The 23,146-nt window shown below is 38.9% G+C and overlaps 1 protein-coding gene and 1 pseudogene across 1 annotated transcript; both read right to left on the bottom strand.

The window, feature by feature from the left end:
• Positions 1-23,146, bottom strand: part of LOC129425598 (Fc receptor-like protein 5) — a 132,408-nt pseudogene that overhangs the window by 54,795 nt on the left and 54,467 nt on the right.
• On the bottom strand, positions 1,038-6,576 carry LOC141362739 (cell adhesion molecule CEACAM5-like). The gene is made up of 6 exons (XM_073864942.1): positions 6,388-6,576; positions 5,701-5,805; positions 3,038-3,073; positions 2,474-2,737; positions 1,576-1,845; positions 1,038-1,090 (listed from the first exon to the last, which is right to left on the bottom strand). The coding sequence occupies exons 2-6, from the start codon at positions 5,729-5,731 to the stop codon at positions 1,038-1,040; spliced, it is 654 nt and encodes a 217-aa protein (XP_073721043.1). The 5' UTR covers positions 5,732-5,805; positions 6,388-6,576.

Consider the following 23,146-nt stretch of genomic DNA (forward strand, 5'->3'; position numbering starts at 1 on the left):
CTAAGCTTACAAAGAAAAGTCAGATCACTGGCAGAGTTCATTTGACACCAACGAGGACATATTTATGAATAAAGACATTGATTTTGATTAATAAAACACTTAAAATCCTACTTACAGTCCCTTTAATAAACCAATACCATTTAAATGTTTAAATTAACATATATAGTCACACCATTTAATATTTTTGCATGCAGTAAGCTAAGGTAAGTAGCATTCATTAAAAGTTTACTCAAGTGGAAGAATGTGACTAAGCAGCATAGGCCTACTTGCACTATGCATTATATTTTGAAAAAGTAGATTATCTTAATATCAATGAGACACTTCAGAGTTACCTGTCAGTACAGATCCTTCAGTATCTGATGTGAATTCAGGTTTTGGTTTTGATCCTGCAGGAGAATAAAACACATTCAAGATCCTGAAAAACTCTTTGTGAAATAAAACAATAATATATTTCTGTTCCTCCTAAAACAATGACACAACTACTAATATAATGTTTGTGATAATTAACACACATAAGATGTCTCTGTCTTAATTTCACTGTTTTACAGTAACATTGATGTTGAACTCACCATTCACAGTGAGATAAACAGCAGAGCTTGATAGTGAAGTTTGTGGTCGTCCGTGTATATCTGCTCTACAGCTGAACTCATCCTGATCAGATTCAGTAACTCCAGTGATAGTGAGAGAGTCTCTGTTTACAGTGTAACGCCCAGAATTAAACACTTTATTTGTGTTTTTATACCACTGATATGTCCAGTTTAATGATTTGTACTGATCCTCTATCTCACACTTCAGAGTGACTGTCTCTCCAGTGAACACAGATTTGTCTGGTGTTACTCTCACTGTAGCTCTGGGTAAAGCTGAGGAAAAAAGAAAGTGAAGCTATAATAATCTGTGTCACAGACTGTTTTCATAAATGTACAGACCTGAATGGTCGTGTATATAAAATAATATATATATTTTTTTCTTATACAACATTGATACAGCATGACCTTTGGCATAATGTTACTCTTAACAACACAAACACGAGATTGTGGTCATCCATGCATCTCTGCACTACAGCTGAACTCATCCTGATCAGATTCAGTAACTTTATTGATAGTGAGAGAGTCTCTGTTTACCGTGTAATGCTTAGAGGTAAAAAAACAGCAGTACCATATTTATACCACATATATCTCCAGTAACTGTACTGATCCTCTATATCACACTTTAGTCTCTTCAGTGAACGCTGATGTTTCTTTTCGCATTGGAAAAGTTACAAGTAGCTCTTTGGAAATTCAACTTTCAGTACATATGATATTTTAATGTTTATCTTGATATTTATATTTATGCATTTGGTAGACACTTTTATCCAAAGCGACTTACAGTGCATTACAAGCTATACATTTTGATCAGTACTTGTGTTCCCTGGGTTTGAACCCATGACCGTTTGCGCTGCAAATGCAATGCTCTACCACTGAGCTATACAGGAAAACTATACAGAAAGCCCAGTATATAACTACAGGTTGAAATGAAGTTTGTCATGAGTTGAATATGACTGTACAGTATAGTGTGAATGATAATAAACAGACTCACCTGATACTGTCAGTGTAACTGCATTACTGATGTGTGAGTATCTTGATCCACTGGTTTCATTTCCTCTACAGGTGTATTTACCTGCGTCAGACTCAGTAACAGATTTGATTGTGTAATACTGAAGTTTATTCTGCTGAATGATTGAATCTTTATACCAGCTGTACTGCCAGCTGCTGACTCCTCCTCCACTGATGACACATGTAAGATTGACAGTTTCTTCTCTGTATACATGATCAGCAGGCCAAACAGACACTTGAGGCGTTGGTCTTTCTGTACAATGACAACAATTCATACCGTAAATACAAATAAATATTGTAATACTTGATCCCAAAACATATGTGCTGTATGAAAATTACATGATGTAAATTATAAAACGGTTAGTTCCAATCCTTGATTCTGATTGGTCAATAGGTGTGCTTTATTCACGATAAAACACTGCTATGACCACTTCACCCAACGGTTCTATTTAATATCACTGCGCCCTTAGCAACACCCTTAGCAACACATAAACATATAATGAGACAAAGTCTGAGAACAGTTTTTTTTTTTATTTGAGCTTTCATGTTGATGTTCGCAGTCAGGGACTATTTTTCCTAGCGGAAGGAATGCTTTTATTGATTTAATTTCATGAAAGTTGCAGTCATATTTTTTTTACTTTAATATTGTGTGGTAACCGTTTTATAAAAGCAATAAGGTACTCGAGGCAAGTGCTGTATAGTTAATAAGTAATGGCTGAAGGGCGTTGTTAGGCACGACGCGAAGCACAGCCTCTCAGCACAGCCTCTCAGCACAGCCTCTCGTACCTTATTGCTTACGTAAAAGATTCATGGTCTATAACTGTAATTGCCACTCATTCAGTGTCATCCAGTAAAATAATACCATGAGGATAAATACTTACTCTGTACTGTCACTGTTACTGGATCACTGTATTGTGTGTAACCCTGAGGGTTTCCTCTTCCAGCTCTGCACTTGTACTCTCCTCCATCAAAGACTTGGACAGATCTGATTATTTTAGTTCCTGTAGTTTCAGTGGATTCAGTGTTTGAAGCGTTTATAAAGATAAACTGCCATCCAGTGGACTGATGAACCTCACAGATCAGAGTAACTGTGTCTCCAATGAACACAGACGTCTGTGGCTCCACAGTCAGAGTTAGCTTTACATCTGTCAATATAAAATCTTGAGTTGTTTTTTAAGATTTTGTTACTGCTAAATCATCATTAGTGCATGCATTTTTATATCAGAGATAAACCTGTTATCAGGTTGATTAGAAAACAATACATTGTTTAATATAATATTTTATCAAAATGTCATAACTCAGTCTTCCTGTGATACGATTAACTATCTGCACTGCAACTGAGCCAATCACATTCACATCTGCCACCAGTATAGAGCAACACCAACTGCTCACAATCCAATAAACAATGAACACATAAAATAAATGCTATATCTTATTATTATTACCTTTAGTTTGTTCAGAGTGGGTGTTCAAAATCAGCACTGTGAAGAACAAAGAGAAAAATATTTAAGCAATATCGCTCGAGTAGGAGTGTGATATAGCTCTATATCATCACGGCTGTGATTAGGCCAGAGGCACGAGGCCGCAGGCCGAGTGCCGGAGGCAATCACAGCCGTGATGATATAGAGCTATATCACACGACTCCGAGAGCGATATTGCTTTTATACAACAGTTAGACGGCACACGTTTGAAAAACGAAAACTAGAAAACAACAACGGAGTTATTTTAAAAGCCTCTTTGTTTGAGAACTACTTCTTCTGCCACGGATTTGAGGGCGGCCAGAATGACAGGTAAAAGTTTCGGCTGCTTTGAAGCTCATAACAACTCAATGGACGGAAAAGCCGTTTCTTTATATTACCGTTTCTTGGTCACAAAGTGTAGTTTTAAGATTAGTTCAGTCGAGAATGTATCTGTATTATATTTAAATCTGCAGTCGATTAGTAAAGATAGCGCCTGTTTGAACGTTTGCTTAGTGAGATTCGGTACAAATGAGAACCAAAGCATGAGCGGACATCAGTGTTCACTCGCCCCGCTGACCACCGCCCTCTCTGGGCTACATATCTGAAAGGTATTCCCTGGCTCTCATGTTGGCCTTGTTTGTTTATGATCGTCAAAATGAGATCAAATCAGCAGTATTTGGTGTCATGATCAAACTTGTACTTGTTTTTTTATTCATATTTAGTAAGGGTGTCACAATTTCGATTTTAAATCGAAATCGATCGAAATTAAGTTACAACCTCGAACTTCGAATTAAAAAATGGGATCGTCGATGCTGCCACGCCCCATGTCACGTCCAGTCGGCTTGCCAAGCGGGGGAAAATAAACCATTCAGAAGTGCCTTTAAAAACATCCATCCAGCGGAACGCGATTTATATTTTAAACATGAGGGATGTATTGCTACAACTCCTTGAAATGCATATCATAAACAGGATTACTACCTAGTGATCTGCCTTCGGACAGAGCGCAGCTCTCTGCACGTGCACAAGAGAGCCGCCAAGATGCAGCCGGTTATATTTTAAGCAAAAGGGATAGTTTGCTTCAGCTCGCATGAAACGCATAAAATTGAACAAATAGGTAAGGATTATTACTTTAGTTTATGTTTAGACTTTGGACAGATGTGAGAGCACGTGCACGTGAGACAGAAAGAAGTGCAGCTGCTTATGACGCACCGGTTTTATTTCAGATAATAGGAGTCCAAGACGCGCGCATTAAGTCTATCTGCGTGCAAGAAGGAATTCTCTCTCTACAAGCTCTCTCGCGTAAAGTAAAGCCCACAAACCTCCATGCGAGGAAAAGCACGCAATGTGCATGTTAATGTGAAACTATAATAATAATAATAATAATAATAAAGGCATATAATTTTTTGTCTTAAAAAAAAAACTTTTAAAAATCGAGAATCGAATTGAATCGTGACATCAGAATCGAAAATGTAATCCAATCGAGGATTTGGAGAATCGTGACACCCCTAATATTTAGTGTCTTTTGTGTTGTTATTGTTTTGGCGCGAGGTAAAAGTTAATAAAACTATACTTGTGAAACGTTACTATTGCTTTCTCATTTATTCTTAACGCGATACGAGCACTCGATTATTGTTATTATTAAACTTTGTTCTTGTCAGTACTATACAAAACGGTTTTTTATTAGTGTCAGAGAGATGTTTTTGCATGCTGCTTATAAATATACCAGTGGCGATATCTCATAACATGTTTTAATAGTCACGTCACGATAAAGTAAATGATCAATGTCCACATTTAAAAGCTGCGGGGCTTACCTGCAGTTCCACGGTGTTTTCGCGTTCTGATAAAAGATATAGCTCCAGAAAAAAACGAGTGTTTATATTCCTCTTTCCAAGTGTTAATCGTCCACACGATGTGACAAGACATTTCTCCCATTAACTTTAACGTAACATCCAAGAGCGCTGATCTTTGACGGAATAATACTTCTGATTGGGGATTCACAGACTGATTTATGAGCTAGTAAACTAATGAGACACACACACGGAGAGTGATTCACACAACGCGTCTGTGTTTTTCCATTCAGAGATGAGCCTGCTTAGGACCTCCATTCACTAGGTGGCGGAATAATACGAAAGGTGAAGCGGCTACAGTGCCGTTATCAGTACAATATCGTATAGCTCTTAGCCAATCAGATTCGAGAACCAGAAAGAACTGTTGTATAAACATACATATTATTTTAATAGATGTGGATTCTATCAAAATAAACATTTGAAGGGATTTGTTCTGATTTGTGTTTGAATTTGAGTCTCTTATCTATCTGACATGACTTCATCCCAGTGTTTTTCAAAAGGAATTTGTTTTTAGGTTTACACAAGTGTCTAGCGATTTCTTTTACCCCTTTTTATCCACTGCAAAGGTGATTAATCCAGAAAACTGTCACTGTTTTTTTTATATTAAGCAGTTAAGTATCATAGGCCTAAATATAGTAGATTGCCTCCAATGGTATCTACAGTCAATTTAGCTTATGAGAAATTAAGGAGGTCTGATAACATAATACAGAGAAACAGAGGAGCAGTAAATCTCTTGATCATGTAGACAATGTGACAGTAATTGATGTGTAGTGAAATCCATAGAGAGAAGATAATACTCACAGAGAACTAGAGGAAGAGAAATCAACTCCATACTGATCTACTGATGAATGACACTTAAACATTAAACACGCGAGACTTTCAAAACCATGAAAATTACAGGAAAACCTTTAGGAACATAAAGTCAGAAGAAAGACATAAATGCATTTTATACTATAACTGTACAACATAACATGTTTGGTAAATTGTAACACTGAATTTTGTTTCCTATAGAAATGTCTTGTTGTTTCTTTTTATCACACAGCATGCAACTGTTTAATTTAAACATCATTGGTTTGTCACCATAACCAAATCATATTTTTATTTGTATAATTTATTAAACTTCTTTTTTTATATTTTCTCCTTTAAATATGGTCATATTTGTAACTTTATGCTACAAATACAATGCACGTTGTTGTCAATTGCTGTTTCTCACGCTGCTATTCAATAACACGGAGCTGACGTAAAAGTGAAACTAAAACGAGAATGATGTCAACTCCAGCTGTTTAACCGCTTACACTGATTTTCCATATACGATTTTATACATTTATAACAAACAAAAACAACAAGCGACCTCAGTCTAAGAGCACAGATGTAACAAAATTACTTTTAAGAGTTAGAAAACATAGTTGAAAAAACATCTGCTTGACCACAACTAGCCAAAAACATTACAAACTGTCTGAAATAACGGAGTTATATTTCAGTATTTACCTGTGATTGTAAAGCCTTAGTTTCAGCAAATCAGTATATCAAGAAAACAATCCTCCAGTATTCAAATGGACTGGTCTGGAACAAGAGTAAACCTTTGTTATCTTAAGTGGCGAGATTAAGAAAAGATGGGTCAGTGTGACCACAGTGTGGTGTTATTTGAAGTTCGCCTTCACGCTGTCCTGCGCAGACCACTCGATGACATCACAGTACCGCGATAGCTATCTGAAAGCACACGGTGGAGTCGTTCGCGCGATACCTCGATGTCATTTGCTGATCGTTCTGCGCATCGCTATATGAAATCAAAGACACTCAAAAGCAAACATGTTTTTAACATTATTTTCAGTCAGTCCCTCCTTTGTTGTTTTGTTGAAGAGCTATTGTGACATCATTACCCAAATACACGCCAATTTGGCATTGAGAGATTACGTTGTTTTCTCTTAACATTAAGTGTAGTATCTAGTGTATGATGGGTGTCATTACAATTTTTCAAAATAAAATAGGCCTACATAAGCATAAATAGTCAGATCTGCCTTTTAAGCTGCTGTACAAAAATGTTCTAGTTTAATATAAAAGCTGGGTCGGTTTATACTTTTAAATATATTTATTTGTATTGTCTATTTCGCTTCACTCTGCATCATTTGTTTGAATTACTTTTTTAATGACCTTGATCAGAATCATTTACTGATTCCTTCATTGTTACATCATTACACCTGTAGTGGTGATCAGTGAGTGTCTGTGGTAAAATATTGCTTTTTATATTCTTATCGTCTAGTGTAAATGTAAATAGAAAAATCCAAAAGCACACATTTGCGCAATACAACCACATCCTTTAGTGTATTACATTTTTAACATAATATATTAAAATAACATTTTGTATTTTATTAAATAACCAGACTGTAAAATATGCAACTAAATAGTACATTTAATTATCACTTTTTATAGTCTTGTTGAAACAACTATCGCACAGTCAGCAGTATAGCCTAAACAAGTTCACTCATATGAACATTTTTTATTTCATTTTGACTAAGGCCCCATACACACTTCAAAGTTTCGCGAGTGACATCCACATTTAAACGTGAGAGTGAATCCCCTAAATGTAAAAAAACTCACTCGGGAAAATGTGATGATTGACACAGAGGTAACCATAACAACGTTCTGCTCGAGTGGTTACCATGTGCATGTTTACATATTTCAATTCTGTATACACAAGGCAAGTTTTTGTAAATGCAGTTGTCAACACTTGCATTTTGCAGGATTTAATTTGGTAGTAGAATGTGTCCAGTTGTCACTCCTGTAAATCACTGAAGTGTGCGTGTGTAGAAGGATTAAGTACTAAAAACCGTGACAACCGAATTTAGCTGCAGTGTGTATAGAAGGCCTTAATGTTGCCATATATCTTTGATATCATAAACAGTTAATAGAAAATAGTAATATTAAACAGGATTTTATTTACATCATTTTTTATTTCTGCACAACAGACGTACAGTATGGGACAACATTATTTTGGGACAAATGGCAACTCTAAGGTACCCTATTATGACATTAAGCACACTCTGAGGCTATTTTGGGGATTTTTGCCTGGATTTGGCCTACCCAATCTCAAAAGCTTCCCATACCCACATGCAGAGGTGTACATACAAAGGTTTGGTATCATTTTACAGGAGCCCTTTGAAATTACATAAAACACTGTTGAAAGTGCTAAACATGGTTGTATGTGTTGTCAGTCCACTAATAAACACAAAAATAAATACGCACAACCGGCGCAACGTCATAGAATGTCTCTGAACAGGTTCACGCCTACTTTTGGGGGAAATCTCACTAGACGTTCTATTGGCTTCCATTCAAAATAGCGGAACAAAGCAACCTTCGTACACAGCCGGCAGGCGTAAATAACTTATGAAATCACCCAGATTAAACATGTTGAGTAATTATCTGTCCACCCTGCCGGCCATAGAGCGCGAAAGATACATTAACACATTTAATTTGGTCAATATAAAAACATGTCTCTTTCATTCTCCCAGCATCAAATTTGTGTAACAACGCTCCCTATTGGCCAGAGGTGTCTTACCCAAACATTTACTCGTACCTCATCGAGTCAACAGGGAAGCCTGTGAATGATTTTACTTCGTATTTGAAAGTTACTTCGTATTTATTTATTATGTCTTTATATTTAGAGTACTGAGTGCACTTTTCCGTCCAGTCATACAACTAACTGGCTTAGCGATATTTCCAGCAATCACTGGATGGCGTTGTTACACAAATTTGACGCTGTGAGAATGAAAGAGACATGTTTTTATATTGACCAAATTAAATGTGTTAATGTATCTTTCGCGCTCTATGGCAGGCAGGATGAACAGATAAATACTCGACATGTTTAATCTGAGTGATTTCATAAGTTATTTACGCCTGCCGGCTGTGTAAAAACGTTGCTTTGTTCCGCTATTTTGAATGGAAGCCAATGGAAGCGCTGCTTTTTTATCCCCCGAAAAGGGGCGGTGACGAAATTTACAGTCAAGTTCCCGGATGTGCCGGTAGTCTGTATAGGCGCTTTTTTATGTATTTTTCTAAAGTCTGTATTTAAAAGTGTACAACTCTGGCCCTGAGTGGTAACGAAACCTGCAGATAGTTTTGTTTGATTCCATAACTACATACAGTGAAATAAATACAATATCTTTATATCAATTTACAGAAAACCCTTTGTAGTTACAGAAAAAGCTGCTGTTTGTGACAAATATTGTCATTTATGTTGTTTTTCATATGATGAAACACCAAATTTTCTTTTTTTGTGTTGTAAACACTGTCTTTGAAAGTGAATAACTCTTCTGTGTGCTCTAGCAGACTGCAGAGCATTTTTCATATAAAAAACTTTTTCTGTATTGCATATAAATAGCAAGGGATTAGTCATGCACACAACCAAAGAAAATGCTGTGAATGGACAAATTTTTTAGAGTAGGACCTAAGATAAAAGATGGTGTAGTATTTGTGGCTATCTGTGCTACCTGAGGCAGTTCACGCTCAAGTTTCACATTCATTTGACGATTGTTGGATATGTAATGATAATAGAACAATAATAATGATGTAGACCTGAGTAATGTGTATTCCTGAAAGTGAGAGCTTTCATTTGATATAAGACATGCCCATGTTTGTCATACTTGAAAAGTATTAAACATGTGAATATTAAATTATATAAAAAATGGGGGGGGGGGGGTGATAGTGTAAATTAAGTGTAAATAACTTTCTTACAGTAAAATATATGTCAAAGTGATGCATATCTGCAGAAAGTAGAGATTGTAAGCTTTCCAACAGTATCTCATATGTGGTACTGGGTCCATGACAGATCATTAAAAATTAAAGGAATATTTTATATTAAGTCATAATAAATCATTTTGGACCCGATACAGGGTCCCAGAGTTAAAGAAGTTAAGAGACAAACAAAGTATTCAGACAAATATTATTCATGTATATAAGGTCAGGACTGAAAGTCAGGTCATCTTAGATGCTATATGCGGCACACCAGACTTATATGAAATGTTAATAAAAGTATGCTTAAAAAACTATAATGCAATTAGACAATTAAAGAATAGCAAGCTTTCTCTGATGCACATGAAGGTTTATATTGATTATATTGAACATTAGTTAAAGTATGGCTGTCTTTCTCTCCTCTGGTTATTAGTTAATCTGAGCATAAGGCACACCAACAGATCCAGAAGCAAAAAATGATTGTAAGTTTTCAACTGTACGACTATAAAGAATTTGAATCTTTCAATATTTCTTTTTAATCTTAGATACTAAAAGATGCTGTTTTCGTTTTGTTTATTACTATTTATGTAGTTCATCTCACCTTGATCTCTTCCCTTCCAGCTTAACTTCCTGTTTATAGAAAATAAACAGAAATATTAGATATACACCCACCAGTCAATTCATTAGGTACACCTGTTCAATTGCTAATCAACCAATCAGAAGAAAGCAATGTTATAATAATATATAATGTTACTATTGGTTTCTTATTTACTCTTAACGCGATACGAGCACTCGGTTATTATTAGACTTCGTTCTTGTCAGTACTATATAAAACAGTTTTTTATAAGTGTCAGAGAGATGTTTTTGCATGCTGCTTATAAATATACCAGTGGTGATATCTCATAACATGTTTTAATAGTCACGTCGCGATTAAATAAATGATCAATGTCCACATTTAAAAGCTGCGGTGCTTACCTGCAGTTCAACTGTGTTTTTGCGTTCTGATAAGAGATATAGCTCCAGAAAAAAATGAGTGTTGTAGTGGCAGATGCAAACACCTCACATATGACTGATTGTCTTACATAATTCACACATACACATACGAAGCACGTCCACCTTAAGAGGACACTTCACATAAGTTAGAGTATTCAGTACGTCCACCTTAAGAGGGCGGTTCCCAATAAGTTGAAGTAATGTTGTGCCTTTTTCATGTTGCTGAAGTTTGGCTTAATAAAGACAGTGTTTACACATGTACAGCTCTGTCTCCGTGCTTATGTGATAGCTGAAGAGCTACATTGGTGACCCCGACACAGAACAAATAACTTGCGATGTCGACGAACGCCGTATCTCTAAAGCTGCCGGAGTTTTGGGAGCAAGCCGAGGCGCAGTTTGCCTTACAGGAAATAACCGCGGATGACACAAAATACTATTATGTTGCTGCAGCTCTCAGCAGTGTTATGGCTGCACGAGCAATCAGCATCCTGGAACACCCCCCAGCCAGGGATAAATATACCGCGCTGAAGACGTATTTGCTAAAGACTTTTAGTTTATCAGAGACGGACAGAGCCCGTCGCCTCCTCTCGCTGCCAGGCCTCGGAGATTCCCGGCTGTCCGAGTTGATGGATCACATGCTAGCGCTGCTGGGTGAGCACAAACCGTGTTTCCTGTTTAAAGAGTTGTTCTTACAACAGTTACCTCAGACTGTTCGTACCTCTCTCGCAAACAGCTCGGTGACGGATTACAGAGAACTGGTGCAACTGGCAGATGAATATCACGCAGCGTCACACTAATGTACGGCTCCTGACTCGACAGCTGCGTCTTTATATCCCGTGATGAGGTCTGCAGCACGGCACTCTGATGACAAGCCAGGCCCCGCGGCCCGTCCGTCAGCTGATAATGGATTATGTTTTTTTCACGCCCGTTTCGGAGCAAAGGCTAAAAAGTGTCGCCCGCCTTGCACTTTCACTTTGAACCGTCAAACGCCGACAGTCAGCAGCATAGTAGCTCATGAAAATGCTTACCTCCTGTTCATCACAGACTCATTATCTGGCCGTCATTTCCTCTGCGATACTGGAGCACAGGTTAGTGTCATTCCTGCATCACCAGTGGACAGACGTTTAGGCGAAACTGGCGCACCGCTCGAAGCAGCCAACCAAGGCAAAATCAAAACATACGGAAAACGGTTAATACCACTGTGCTTTAACGGACAACGTTTCACATGGGAGTTTGTTTTGGCGGATGTGAGTAGGCCCCTTTTGGGCGCGGACTTTCTGTGCACTAATGGACTGTTAGTGGATGTAAAAAATGGCTGTTTAGTCACGGCTGAAGGGTTTAACGAAGCACTTTTTCCACAACCACACTGTCTACCACGTTGACAGGTGAGTGTGAGTTTGCCCGCCTGCTGGGAGAATTTCCTATTCTAACCAAACCTAATTTCTCATCAGCCTCAGCCAGCCATGGGGTCGTGCATCATATCTCTACATTTGGACCACCAGTACATGCCCGGGCTCGTCGATTGCATCCAGAGAAGTTGGCAGTAGCTCAAGCAGAATTTGCTAACATGGAACAACTGGGCATAGTGCAACGTTCCAACAGCCCGTGGGCTTCGCCCCTCCACATAGTCCCCAAAGCGGATGGTGGCTACCGCCCTTGTGGGGATTATCGTCGACTTAATGACCCAATTCCACACATTCAGGATTTTTCGTCCCGTCTGGCAGGAAAAACTGTGTTCTCTAAAGTGGATCTTATTCGGGGATACCATCAGGTGCCAGTTTTCCATGAGGACATTCCTAAAACTGCAGTAATAACGCCATTTGGACTATTTGAATTTTTGCGGATGCCCTTTGGCCTCAAAAATGCAGCACAAACCTTCCAACGTATGATGGACTCAATCTTACGGGACCTGGACTTCTTATTTGTCTATTTGGATGACATTTTAGTTGCCAGTGCCTCCAGACTAGAGCACCTGGTTCATCTGCGAATGCTGTTCAATCGTCTCAGCCAACACGGCCTAATAATTAACCCTGCAAAGTGTCAATTCGGCCTGGCTGCCATTGATTTTCTCGGTCATCGCATAACAAGCGTTGGGGCAGTACCCCTACCAGACAAAGTCAGCGCAATTGCAGAGTTCCCCGTTCCTCAAACTACCAAAGCACTGCAAGAGTTTTTGGGAATGACAAATTTTTATCATCGTTTCATTCCGCGGGCAGCAGCCCTCATACATCCTTTGTATAAGGCTCTCAAAGGGCACGGCAAGAACAAACCGATCTCCTGGTCAGAGGAGATGTCTCAGTCATTTAAGGAAGCTAAACAAGCTTTAGCACATGCAACCATGCTCTCGCATCCAATTCCAGGCGCCCCAATTGCCATCACTACCGACGCCTCAGATTGTGCAGTAGGTGCAGTACATGAACAGTTTGTGGACGGTGTTTGGCAACCCCTTGCATTTTTCAGTCGGCAGCTGCGACCTAATGAACAGAAATACAGCGCATTTGACAGAGAGTTGCTCGCCTTATACCTAGCAGTCAGACACTTTTGTTTCTTCTTGGAGGGTCGTGTTTTCACAGCGTTAGTGGACCACAAACCCTTGGTGCATGCAATGTCCAAAGTTTCTGAGCCCTGGTCGACTCGTCAACAACGTCATTTGGCTTTCATATCTGAGTTCACAACAGACATCAAGCACATAGAAGGAAAAAGCAATGTCGTGGCAGATTGCCTTTCTAGAGTCAAAGTACTGGCCGTGCACTTAGGTATGGACTATGTCCGTTTAGCTGCTGATCAACAGTCTGATCCTGAGGTACAAGCATACAGGACAGCTGATTCCAGCTTGAAAATAGCAGATGTCTGCTTCCCAGAGACGGGTGTGACGGTAATGTGTGATGTCTCCAGCGGCCACCCTCGCCCAGTGGTGCCCACATCATGGAGGAGAGCTGTTTTCGACAAAGTCCACAGTTTGTCTCACCCAGGATGGAAAGCTTCACAAAAACTGGTCTCAGCAAAGTTTGTGTGGCGCGGTTTGAAAAAAGATGTTAGAAACTGGGTTTCCGCTTGTGTGTCATGTCAACGGGCTAAAGTGCAAAGACACGTCAAAGCACCATTGGAGATTTTTGAGGTGCCAGAGCGTCGTTTCGACCATGTTAACATTGACTTGGTCGGTCCCTTGCCACCCTCCCGAGGGTTTACTCACCTTCTGACAATGGTGGACCGGATCACCAGGTGGCCGGAGGCAGTGCCATTAACTGCAACAACAACGGTCGAGGTTGCACGGGCTTTCATTGACACTTGGGTTGCACGTTTTGGTACACCTGCACATATAACTTCAGACCGCGGCTCCCAGTTTACGTCAGAATTATGGTCGGAGGTTGCTCGAATTCTGGGAGTGCAGCTTCACCACACTACATCTTTCCACCCACAGGCTAATGGCCTTTGCGAGCATTTTCACCGCTCTCTCAAAACAGCTCTGAGGGCCAGTTTGACAGATGACAGATGGATAGAGTGACTGCCCTGGGTACTGTTAGGTCTGCGCACAGCTCCTAAGGAAGATCTTCAAACCTCTTCAGCTGAGTTAGTGTATGGCCAGCCTTTACGCGTCCCAGGTGATTTTATCCCAGACAGCAATAGGCCCTGGAATCCAGCTACTGACCATTCTACTCTTATAGACAGAATCAATGCTTTCAAGCCTGTGCCTACCTCTCGGCATGGCATAGCACCTGCATGGCTACCTGGAGACCTTGCTATGGCTGAATTCGTTTTCATACGCCATGATGCTCATCAACCCTCTCTGCGGCCCCCTTACGATGGTCCATTTCGGGTGCTCGAACCGGGAAGTAAAACTTTTCTACTTGACATCGGAGGACGTCATGAAAGAGTTACAGTCGACCGACTCAAACCAGCTCACGGAGAGCTGGGCCAACTGATAGTTCCGGCGCAGGCTCCTAAGAGGGGTCGTCCAGCCACTACCAAAGCCGTAGTCCGAGAGGAGTCAACTCAATCTGCCCATGCGGTGCCACCGGCCGCAGAGCCACATTACTTTACACGTTTAGGGAGACAAGTTCGCGCTCCCAGCAAGCTGGCGTTGCCGGTGATGGTGAATTCTGGGAGGGCCTGTGTAGTGGCAGATGCAAACACCTCACATATGACTGATTGTCTTACATAATTCACACATACACATACGAAGCATGTCCACCTTAAGAGGACACTTCACATAAGTTAGAGTATTCAGTACGTTCACCTTAAGAGGGCGGTTCCCAATAAGTTGAAGTAATGTTGTGCCTTTTTCATGTTGCTGAAGTTTGGCTTAATAAAGACGCATCGTGTTTACACATGTACAGCTCTGTCTCCGTGCTTATGTGATAGCTGAAGAGCTCACTTTCCAAGTGTCCACACGATGTGACAAGACATTACTCCCATTAAGTTTAACGTAACATCCAAGAGCGCTGATCTTTGACGGAATAATAACTTGGTATTCACAGACTGATTTACGAACTGGTGAACTTAATAAGACACACGGAGAGTGATTCAAAACAGCGCGTTTGTGTGTGTCCGTGTGTGGGTGCAGTTTTTCCATTCAGAGATGAGCCTGTTTAGAGGACCTCCATTCACTAGGTGGCGGAATGATACGAAAGGTGAAGCGGTTACTGTGCCGTTATCAGTACAATATTGCACGCCTCTTAGCCAATCAGATTCGAGAACCAGAAAGAACTGTTGTATAATAAAGTGTAATGGGGTCACACGCTATACATTCTACAGGGTTCTTGTGTACTTTTATAACATTAGACTAAAATTGTGTTTTCATTTGAACTTTCACCAACTTAGCGTAGCCAAATTCTCTGCTTTTTTTGAGTTTAGATTTGTGCTACTGTTTAAACAGTTTCCACAAGATTTTTTTTTCGGGTTAATAATGAAAGTATTTTGTTGATTAGTTATTGGCTTTTGGGCCGTGAGTAGTCATTGGGATGCTTTTGGGCTAGGTTTAAATTTGGGCTAGTCCATGCAAATCTGGCAACCCTGTCTGTGCGCTTGCACAGACGTTTGGTTCAGATTATATAGAATGTACGTACGATGTTAACAAATATAGTAATCAAATAGTCGTAACCTTCAATTAAATTCAGTCCAGTCAGATTGACAACATTTTGTCAAGTTAGTTATTTAAGAATAAAGAAATGATTAAGAGTTTTCTCCTTTCAGTCTTTAGTTTTACTCTTCTAGTTATTTCTACATTTGCTCTTAAGGACCAGTGATGAATCACATCATTGGTCCAGCCTGAGTCACTGCTAAAGAAAAAAAATTGACCCTTAAAAAACATTTCTGCTTTTATTGGGTAAAAACACAACTTTGTTACCTGAGCTTGTGTCTTTATTAGCTGTTGTAATAATACAGTCATAAAGATGAGAATCTCCTGTAGGGAATAAAATAATGAATAAAGTTTCAACAAAGCATTTGTCCAAACTTTATATCTTGTGAAGTAAGCTTTTATAAAATATATTTGTTACATGTTTATATTGAATTAAACAATGCAAAGCTATTGAGGGTGTTGCTATGAGTGTTTTTACTATGCAGTTATTAGGTGTGTGTTAGGATCTCAGTCATTATACAGTAAAAGCAGATATCTGGCACTGACCATACTGTATGAATGTAAACTGACCAAACTGCAGTGGAGTGTAAACATCTTCAGTCTGTTTCTGATCTGATGTCTGACTGATGTTCTGCTGTTGACTGACAGCTGAGGAAGCCTTAGAGAGTTTTTTGTTTTTGTAGCACCACAGCAGGACCAAGAAAAAGACCAAAAACATGACGCTCAGTCCAAGACACAGACCAACAATATGATCAAGAGATGAAGATCCTGCGGCTGGGAAAGCAGAGATATATTCTTATATAACCACTCATAACCATATGCAAGTCAAGTCAAGCAACTTTATTGTCATTTTAGCCATATATATTGCAGTGCAGTACATAGTGAAATATTTGCTACAATCAGACACTGGAAAAAAACACACAACTAAAGCCACATAAAGTGCATGTCTGCAATGTAATGCAAACAGTGTCAGACAAGAGACAGTGGAAAATGTGTAAAAGTATCTCAAACGTGCTTATAGAGGAGAGAGATCACCTCTGACTGAGATCCAGCTCTTTGAAGACTCTCCTCTTTCTGGGTGTTTACAGTAGTAGAAACCCTCATGTGACTTTGAGACTGTAGGGATGATCATCATGTCTCCTGTAGTCTGATTCTGCACCACTGATCCATCTTTATAAAATTCAGCTCTCAGGTTAGAGGGGTTTTTATCTCGATATAAACAGCGTAGAGTCAGAGGATCTCCTTCAGCCACAGGATGAACAGGACTGTCCAGAATCACATCATCATCTACACAACAGAAGAAATGAATGATGATTATAAATTATAAAAATATATCAGATTGATTAAAAAAATAAATAAGAATCAGATTTGGTAAAAAATATAATTGGGCATTACTTGGGCATTCTTGCACTGTCCTAGCAACCATATTTATGTGTTACACTCTGAAAACTTTAGAAGTTTCAATCAACACCATGACGACTTCCAACTACAACCCAGTATTGTTTAGCCAGTATAAGCATTTTATTACAGAAAATCTTAAACCTCAGTATAATTAATAATGTTAGAGGTTTTAATTAAACTCCACTGATTATTGAAAGTACTAAATTGTATTTAATGCTGCACAGATTGCAAAGCTTTAATGCATATAGAATTAAATACTACAGTCATGCAGACTCACAGTGTACTGAGATATTAACAGAATGAAGTTTCTCTCCAGATTCAGACTGACACCAGTACACTCCAGTATCAGATGTGATGAGAGAACTGATTGTACATGTAGATGTTGTTCCTGTAGATTTCCTGACTGATGATGAACAAGGTTTCAGTTTGTGTGTGTATCTTCTCACTGTCCATCCAGCAGAGTTACTGTGATCCTCACAGCTCAGAGAGAGAGATTCAGATGAGAAGTGTTGAGATCTGTTGGGTCTGATGATCAGAGAGACTGAAGGAGAAACACCTGAGAAGAAAATGACAGAAAATCATCTTTATAAGACATAAATGAATAAATGAATGATATAAGACATAATGTGTAAGAGATTGTTGTTGTTTAGTTGTGCGTGATGAACTCACCAGTGATCCACAGTGTTTGTGTGTTACTGTCTGTGTGATAGACTGGATCTCCTCTCTCTGCTCTGCACATATAAACTCCTGTGTGCTTCACAGTCACTGAACTCACTGTGTAGATGCCTTTAGATCCTCCACTGCTGTTTATGAGCTGATAATCATCTTGATTCACTGAAAAGTCAAAATTTTATTTTACCCTTTAAATGTTCTGAATAATATCAGGTGATGTAGATGTTATGAGATGAATGAGGTATTACCTGAGTAAAGACTCTGTACAGTGAACCAGCTGAATGTCCAGCCTGTAGATGAATTTATAACCTCACAAATCAGAGTCACTAAATCTCCTTCAGTCAACCACTGCTGTGGAGAAACACTTAAAACTGTCTGTGGTTCATCTGAAAGTGATCAATCTCTCATGAATAACATGTTACACTTCATCTCTTCACACTAATAATGATGAACAAACATATAAACTCACCTGATGATACAGTCAGTGTAACAGCATCACTCATCTCAGTGTTTTGTTCACGTATCTTTCCTCTACAGGTGTATTTATTACTGTCAGTCTGTTGAAGGTTGTTGATTTTACACTCTTGTGTGTTGCATTGTCTGATTATATTTCTGTTATTTGTCTTCTTTACAGTCCAGCTGTATGTCCACTCATTGTCTCCTGTATCCTGTATGTCACATCTCAGAGTAACAGTTTCTCCTCTGAACAGCTGTTTGTCAGGATCAACACTCACTACAGGTTTAGGACTCTCTGTACAAACACAATGTAGTAAACAAAGAAATCCATTTTCAAACAATACAGAAGTGGCAAATCATTTGTTATATATAAGTCTATCAGATTAAATATGAAGTCTGCACTGACTGACATCTTAAAATCCATGTTGTCTCTCACCTGTAACATTTATCCACAATTCATCACTGTAGTCTGTGTAATAGTCTGGTTTTCCTCTTCCAGCTCTACACCAGTACTGACCTCCATCTGAAACTTTAACACTGTCGATTGTATAAGAGTTTGTTTCTGTTGTCATCTTCTCAGTGTTTTGTGTGTGTTTGTACCAGTAAAACTTCCATCCAGTAGACTGACCATTGTGACACTTCAGAGTCACTGTGTTACCTGTCAGTACAGATCCTTCAGTATCTGATCTGAGTTTAGGTTTTGATCCTGCAGGAAATGGAATTTTTGTATCATAAATCACTATTCCTAAATCCATCGGTAATCTAAAGATCTCATTAAAAAAAAAGTCATATTCGTGACTGCAACGTGCATGACAGAGGAAAAGCACAGTATACGAGCACTGGTAGCTGTCACCGGTTAGCTGTAGTAGTGTATATGTATAAAATAACATTTATCCAATCATATTTCAGCCAGCGGCTGACATCATGTGTTGGCAGGGTCAAAGAAATCTGCCTAGGCCTTCAGAACAAGCAGTGCGGGCGCCTTCAGCTCAAAATAAATAGCAATGAAATCATTGCATTAACAATCAGATTTCAAGTTTTTGTCACCGCCGCCATCTAGCAGGCCTACAATGATGTCAGCATTTTCACGTCATTGGATTGACCCCCAGCAGTTTCAAACATCAGGAAAAAATCCTACAAGAGTTCTCCAGCTTAACGTAGTCACAGAGTCACGGAAAACTATTCAATCTATCCCGGCTAAAATTACTGTAATGTATGCCATGGCTGATTTTGAAGTGTCTTTTTTAATAAACTAAAATTTGACTTTTATTCCTTGAGGTGTAAAATACAGTAATTTCTATTTTACTTTACAATTAAACTGTTGATGTGTTTCTATTGCTCTAACATCATAATGATGGATTAATTCAGATACGACACCACTGAAGTCCTAGGTGTGAAATGCGCTGTCATTTAGCCACACATTTAATTTTTTATTTAAACCTCATCAAATGTAAGTTTAAAGTTAATCCCTAGCTTGGATTTACAACAGGATTATAGTTAATCTAGGTTTACTGTAAAATTTAAACCTGGATTAAAATGATGGTTTAAATGTAAAGATGGGAGATGGGAGTGCGAGGAAAAGCCCACCGGGAGGCATTCAAAGATCTCTCTGCAGCTGCGTAAAAGGGAAGGCCAGTGACTGTGGGTGAAGAGAAAAGACCCCGCCTGTGTCTTCAAGTGAGTTGTTGGCACCTAGGGAGTAAACCTGTGATGCTGGGATTTACTGCTCAGTCTCAATGATGCCTCAGGAAAGTATTAAGGGATATCAACATCAATTTAATACGATGAATTAAACGATGAATTTAATATGATTAAAGGTTACGACGATACAGTTTACATGCACCCTAAACATTGCAATCTGTTTAAAATGTTTGCTTACATGTACATTCTATAGAATCCGAACAGAACCTCTGTGCGAGCGCACAGTCAGGGTTCCCAGATTTGCGTATCAGAACCATCTCAAATGGACATTCAAAACTAGCCCCAAAACATCCCAATGACTATTCACAGCCCAAATACCAATAACAAATGAACAAAATACTTTCATCTTTAACCCGCAGAAAAAATAACTGGTAGAAACAGTTTAAACAGTAGCTCAAATCTAAACTCGAAAAAAGCAGAGAACTTGGCAATGCCATGCTGCGGACAGCATCTCTTGTTGAGTTTACGCTTTATCTCTGGATTAAAGTCAAAGCGTTGGAGAAAGTTGTTCTTAACTCTTTCCTAGCCATTTACGAGATAACTTGTCAATTAAGAGAAAACGCTTTCCTGCCAATGACGAGAATTTTCGGCTTTTCACAATACCGCTACTATATAATTCCGCAACTTATACAACGCGGAAGTAACGCCTCACATGAAAGAACTCTGTGTATGTTTTAAAGATCGCTCTGAATTTGATCTCTAACAAAAGTCCTTCACAAAAATTGAATTACCGTAAAACTTCAAATAATAGCCGAGTCCCAAATAGACGCCTGTCTCTTTTAGACGCCTGGTGTGACGACAGGTTTGGGTAAATAAACGCCTGTCTCAAATAAAGGCCTGGTCTGTTTTTTAGTTTCGTTTTTGTATTTAATCTTCTAAAACCCGTCAGATAGTCTGTTTAAGACAGTTCTATGGTGCAGATTGAACACGCTAAAGTTTTTTTTGCTTACCGGTAGATGTCACGTGACAGACGCAGTCGTTCCGTTACTCATCACTATGACAACACAACAAGCTTCGTCGCCAGGATTGAAGTGATGATGACAGTAGCGAAGTGGCAATTGGGAGAGTCAGGACTTTTCCCGGTGGGCCGGTAGTGTTTTGAGGCCGCTGATAATAGCCGGGCTTTCAGTCTTTTGTCATGCATGCACTCCCGCCACACATTGTATTTCTCACGCGGAAACACTATTTATCATATTTAATATGCTGCAGCGCCTAAAATGTATCTGGCCGCACTGCTCTCTCTCTCTATCAAGCCCGTCTTCCCTAGAGTTCTAGTCGAGCGAGCCAATACAAAAAAAAGAAAGAGGCTACACAATAGCCAATCAGAAAATAGCACTGTTGTATCTGGGTAAGATTTCAAGCAACAACCAATAAAAAACATATCATTGTTTGCTTTATTTATACTGCCAATAATTTAAGACTGTTGTTATTACACGAACTAATTTGTTAAACACATTCAAATTAAAAATAAAACGTAATATGTGGTAACCTCCTGCTGTCATGCTGGAACAATTAAATTAAAAGCCTGTCTCTTATAGACGCCTGTCTCTTTTAGACGCCTGGTGTGATGATAGGTTTGGGAAAATAAAAGCCCGGGCTATTATTTGAAGTTTTACGGTATCTCAGCTTTTTGATAAAAAGAGAACTAATGAAAGTAGAAACGTTTTTTTTCAGCAGTGGGTCTGTTCCAGAGGTGGAAAGTAACAAATTACATTTACTCACGTTACTGTAATTGAGTAGTTTTTTGTGTACTTTTACTTTTTTGAGTAAGTATGTTTTGTTTAAAGTATTGTACTTCGCTACATTTTAAATCATATCCGTTACTGAGTAAAAAAATGTTTAAAAAAAGGAAGGTGAAAAGACGCGCAACGGATGATTGATGGGCGGGGGAACATGCAACAGAACCATGGAGACGGACGAGACAGGCACGCGCTAATGCAGACCCGTCTCAGTTCAAATCTTATGAAAGAAATCCCTGGTCATATTTAAGCGACCACTTTCCACTGATGCGAAGCGGGTGTTTCATTCCTATGAAAGGTAGGATTTATGCTCTCTTGAGTACGAAATTGCCGACCGGGTTTTACCGCTCATTTGCACAACGCGTTTTTAATACCATGCGCATTATCATCCGCTGTCTAGCAGGTTCGCGTCAAGTAAAAAGAACTTCAGAACGTCCTCAAAAATGCGCAGGTCATTAGACATTGCAGAGAGAGAGAGAGAGAGAGAGAGTTTTCAACACACTTTATTTAATCATCACACAATCAATACAACAAATACAAAGGACAGAAAAATCATTGCAACAAGGTAGTAAAGATCAACATTTCTTCTATAACCGTGCAAATGGCTTCATTAAAACACCATTTTTGCAAAAAACTTTCTAAATCATTCATCATTTTGTAAAACTTAAAATCAATCATAAGCCTTGCTTTTATCAAATTTTTAAAAACAATAACCACATGTTGTCCTTCTCTACCCTCTATTTTATTTTTCCGAGTCATGTAAACAGCAAGTTTAGCTTGCCCAATTAAAAAATTCAGCAATTGACTCTTTATTCTCTGCGCCACACTATACTTGGGGCCAAGAATAAAAATCTCAGAAGAAAATTTTTCTCCAAAATTTACAAAAAACACATCAAGAAAACAAAACAAATCATACAATCTTGAACATTCTAAAAAACAGTGAAAAATTGTCTCCCTCATTCCACAGAAAGGACAATCACTTGATACATTGGGATTAATAACACTCACAAAAGCATTTACAGCAACTGCGCCGTGTAAAACTCTCCATTGAAGATCACCTGTACGTTTTTCAATTGGAGGTTTATATAAAACTCTCCAAACAGGTTTAACTTCATCATCAAGTCCCAATTTCTCTCTCCACACTGTATCATTACGTTCTTTTAAGGTTGCTTTATTTAAAACTTTTACAAAACATTTATATAACACTTTGCTTTGAACATCCTGCAAACTTAGATCTTCCAGCCCTCTCAAATCCAGAAAATGTCCAGACAGTCCTTTGAGATTTGGGCTGAAAAAAATACTTGGAAAGGGATCTGTATTATCAGGAACCAATATACCATTATAAAAGTCACTTAACATATTATGTTCTTCCTCTGTTAGTTCCTGTTTAAAAGTATCCAGAACTTTTTCTACTTGCCGTACTGACCGCACACCTAGATGTGAGGCCAAGGACAGAGCATTGTTTAAACCAGGTCCA

Source organism: Misgurnus anguillicaudatus, unplaced genomic scaffold (genome assembly GCF_027580225.2).
Source record: "Misgurnus anguillicaudatus unplaced genomic scaffold, ASM2758022v2 HiC_scaffold_29, whole genome shotgun sequence".
Classification (NCBI taxonomy): domain Eukaryota; kingdom Metazoa; phylum Chordata; class Actinopteri; order Cypriniformes; family Cobitidae; genus Misgurnus; species Misgurnus anguillicaudatus.

Bases quoted from the DNA above. Each gene is read 5' to 3' on its own strand.
- LOC141362739 (XM_073864942.1), bottom strand. From the start codon at position 5,731: ATGGAGTTGATTTCTCTTCCTCTAGTTCTCT. The intron at 3,074-5,700 runs GTGAGTATTATC...TGTTCTTCACAG, and splicing joins TTCTCTTCCTCTAGTTCTCT to TGCTGATTTTGAACACCCAC. The intron at 1,846-2,473 runs GTAAGTATTTAT...GTCATTGTACAG, and splicing joins AGTAACAGTGACAGTACAGA to AAAGACCAACGCCTCAAGTG.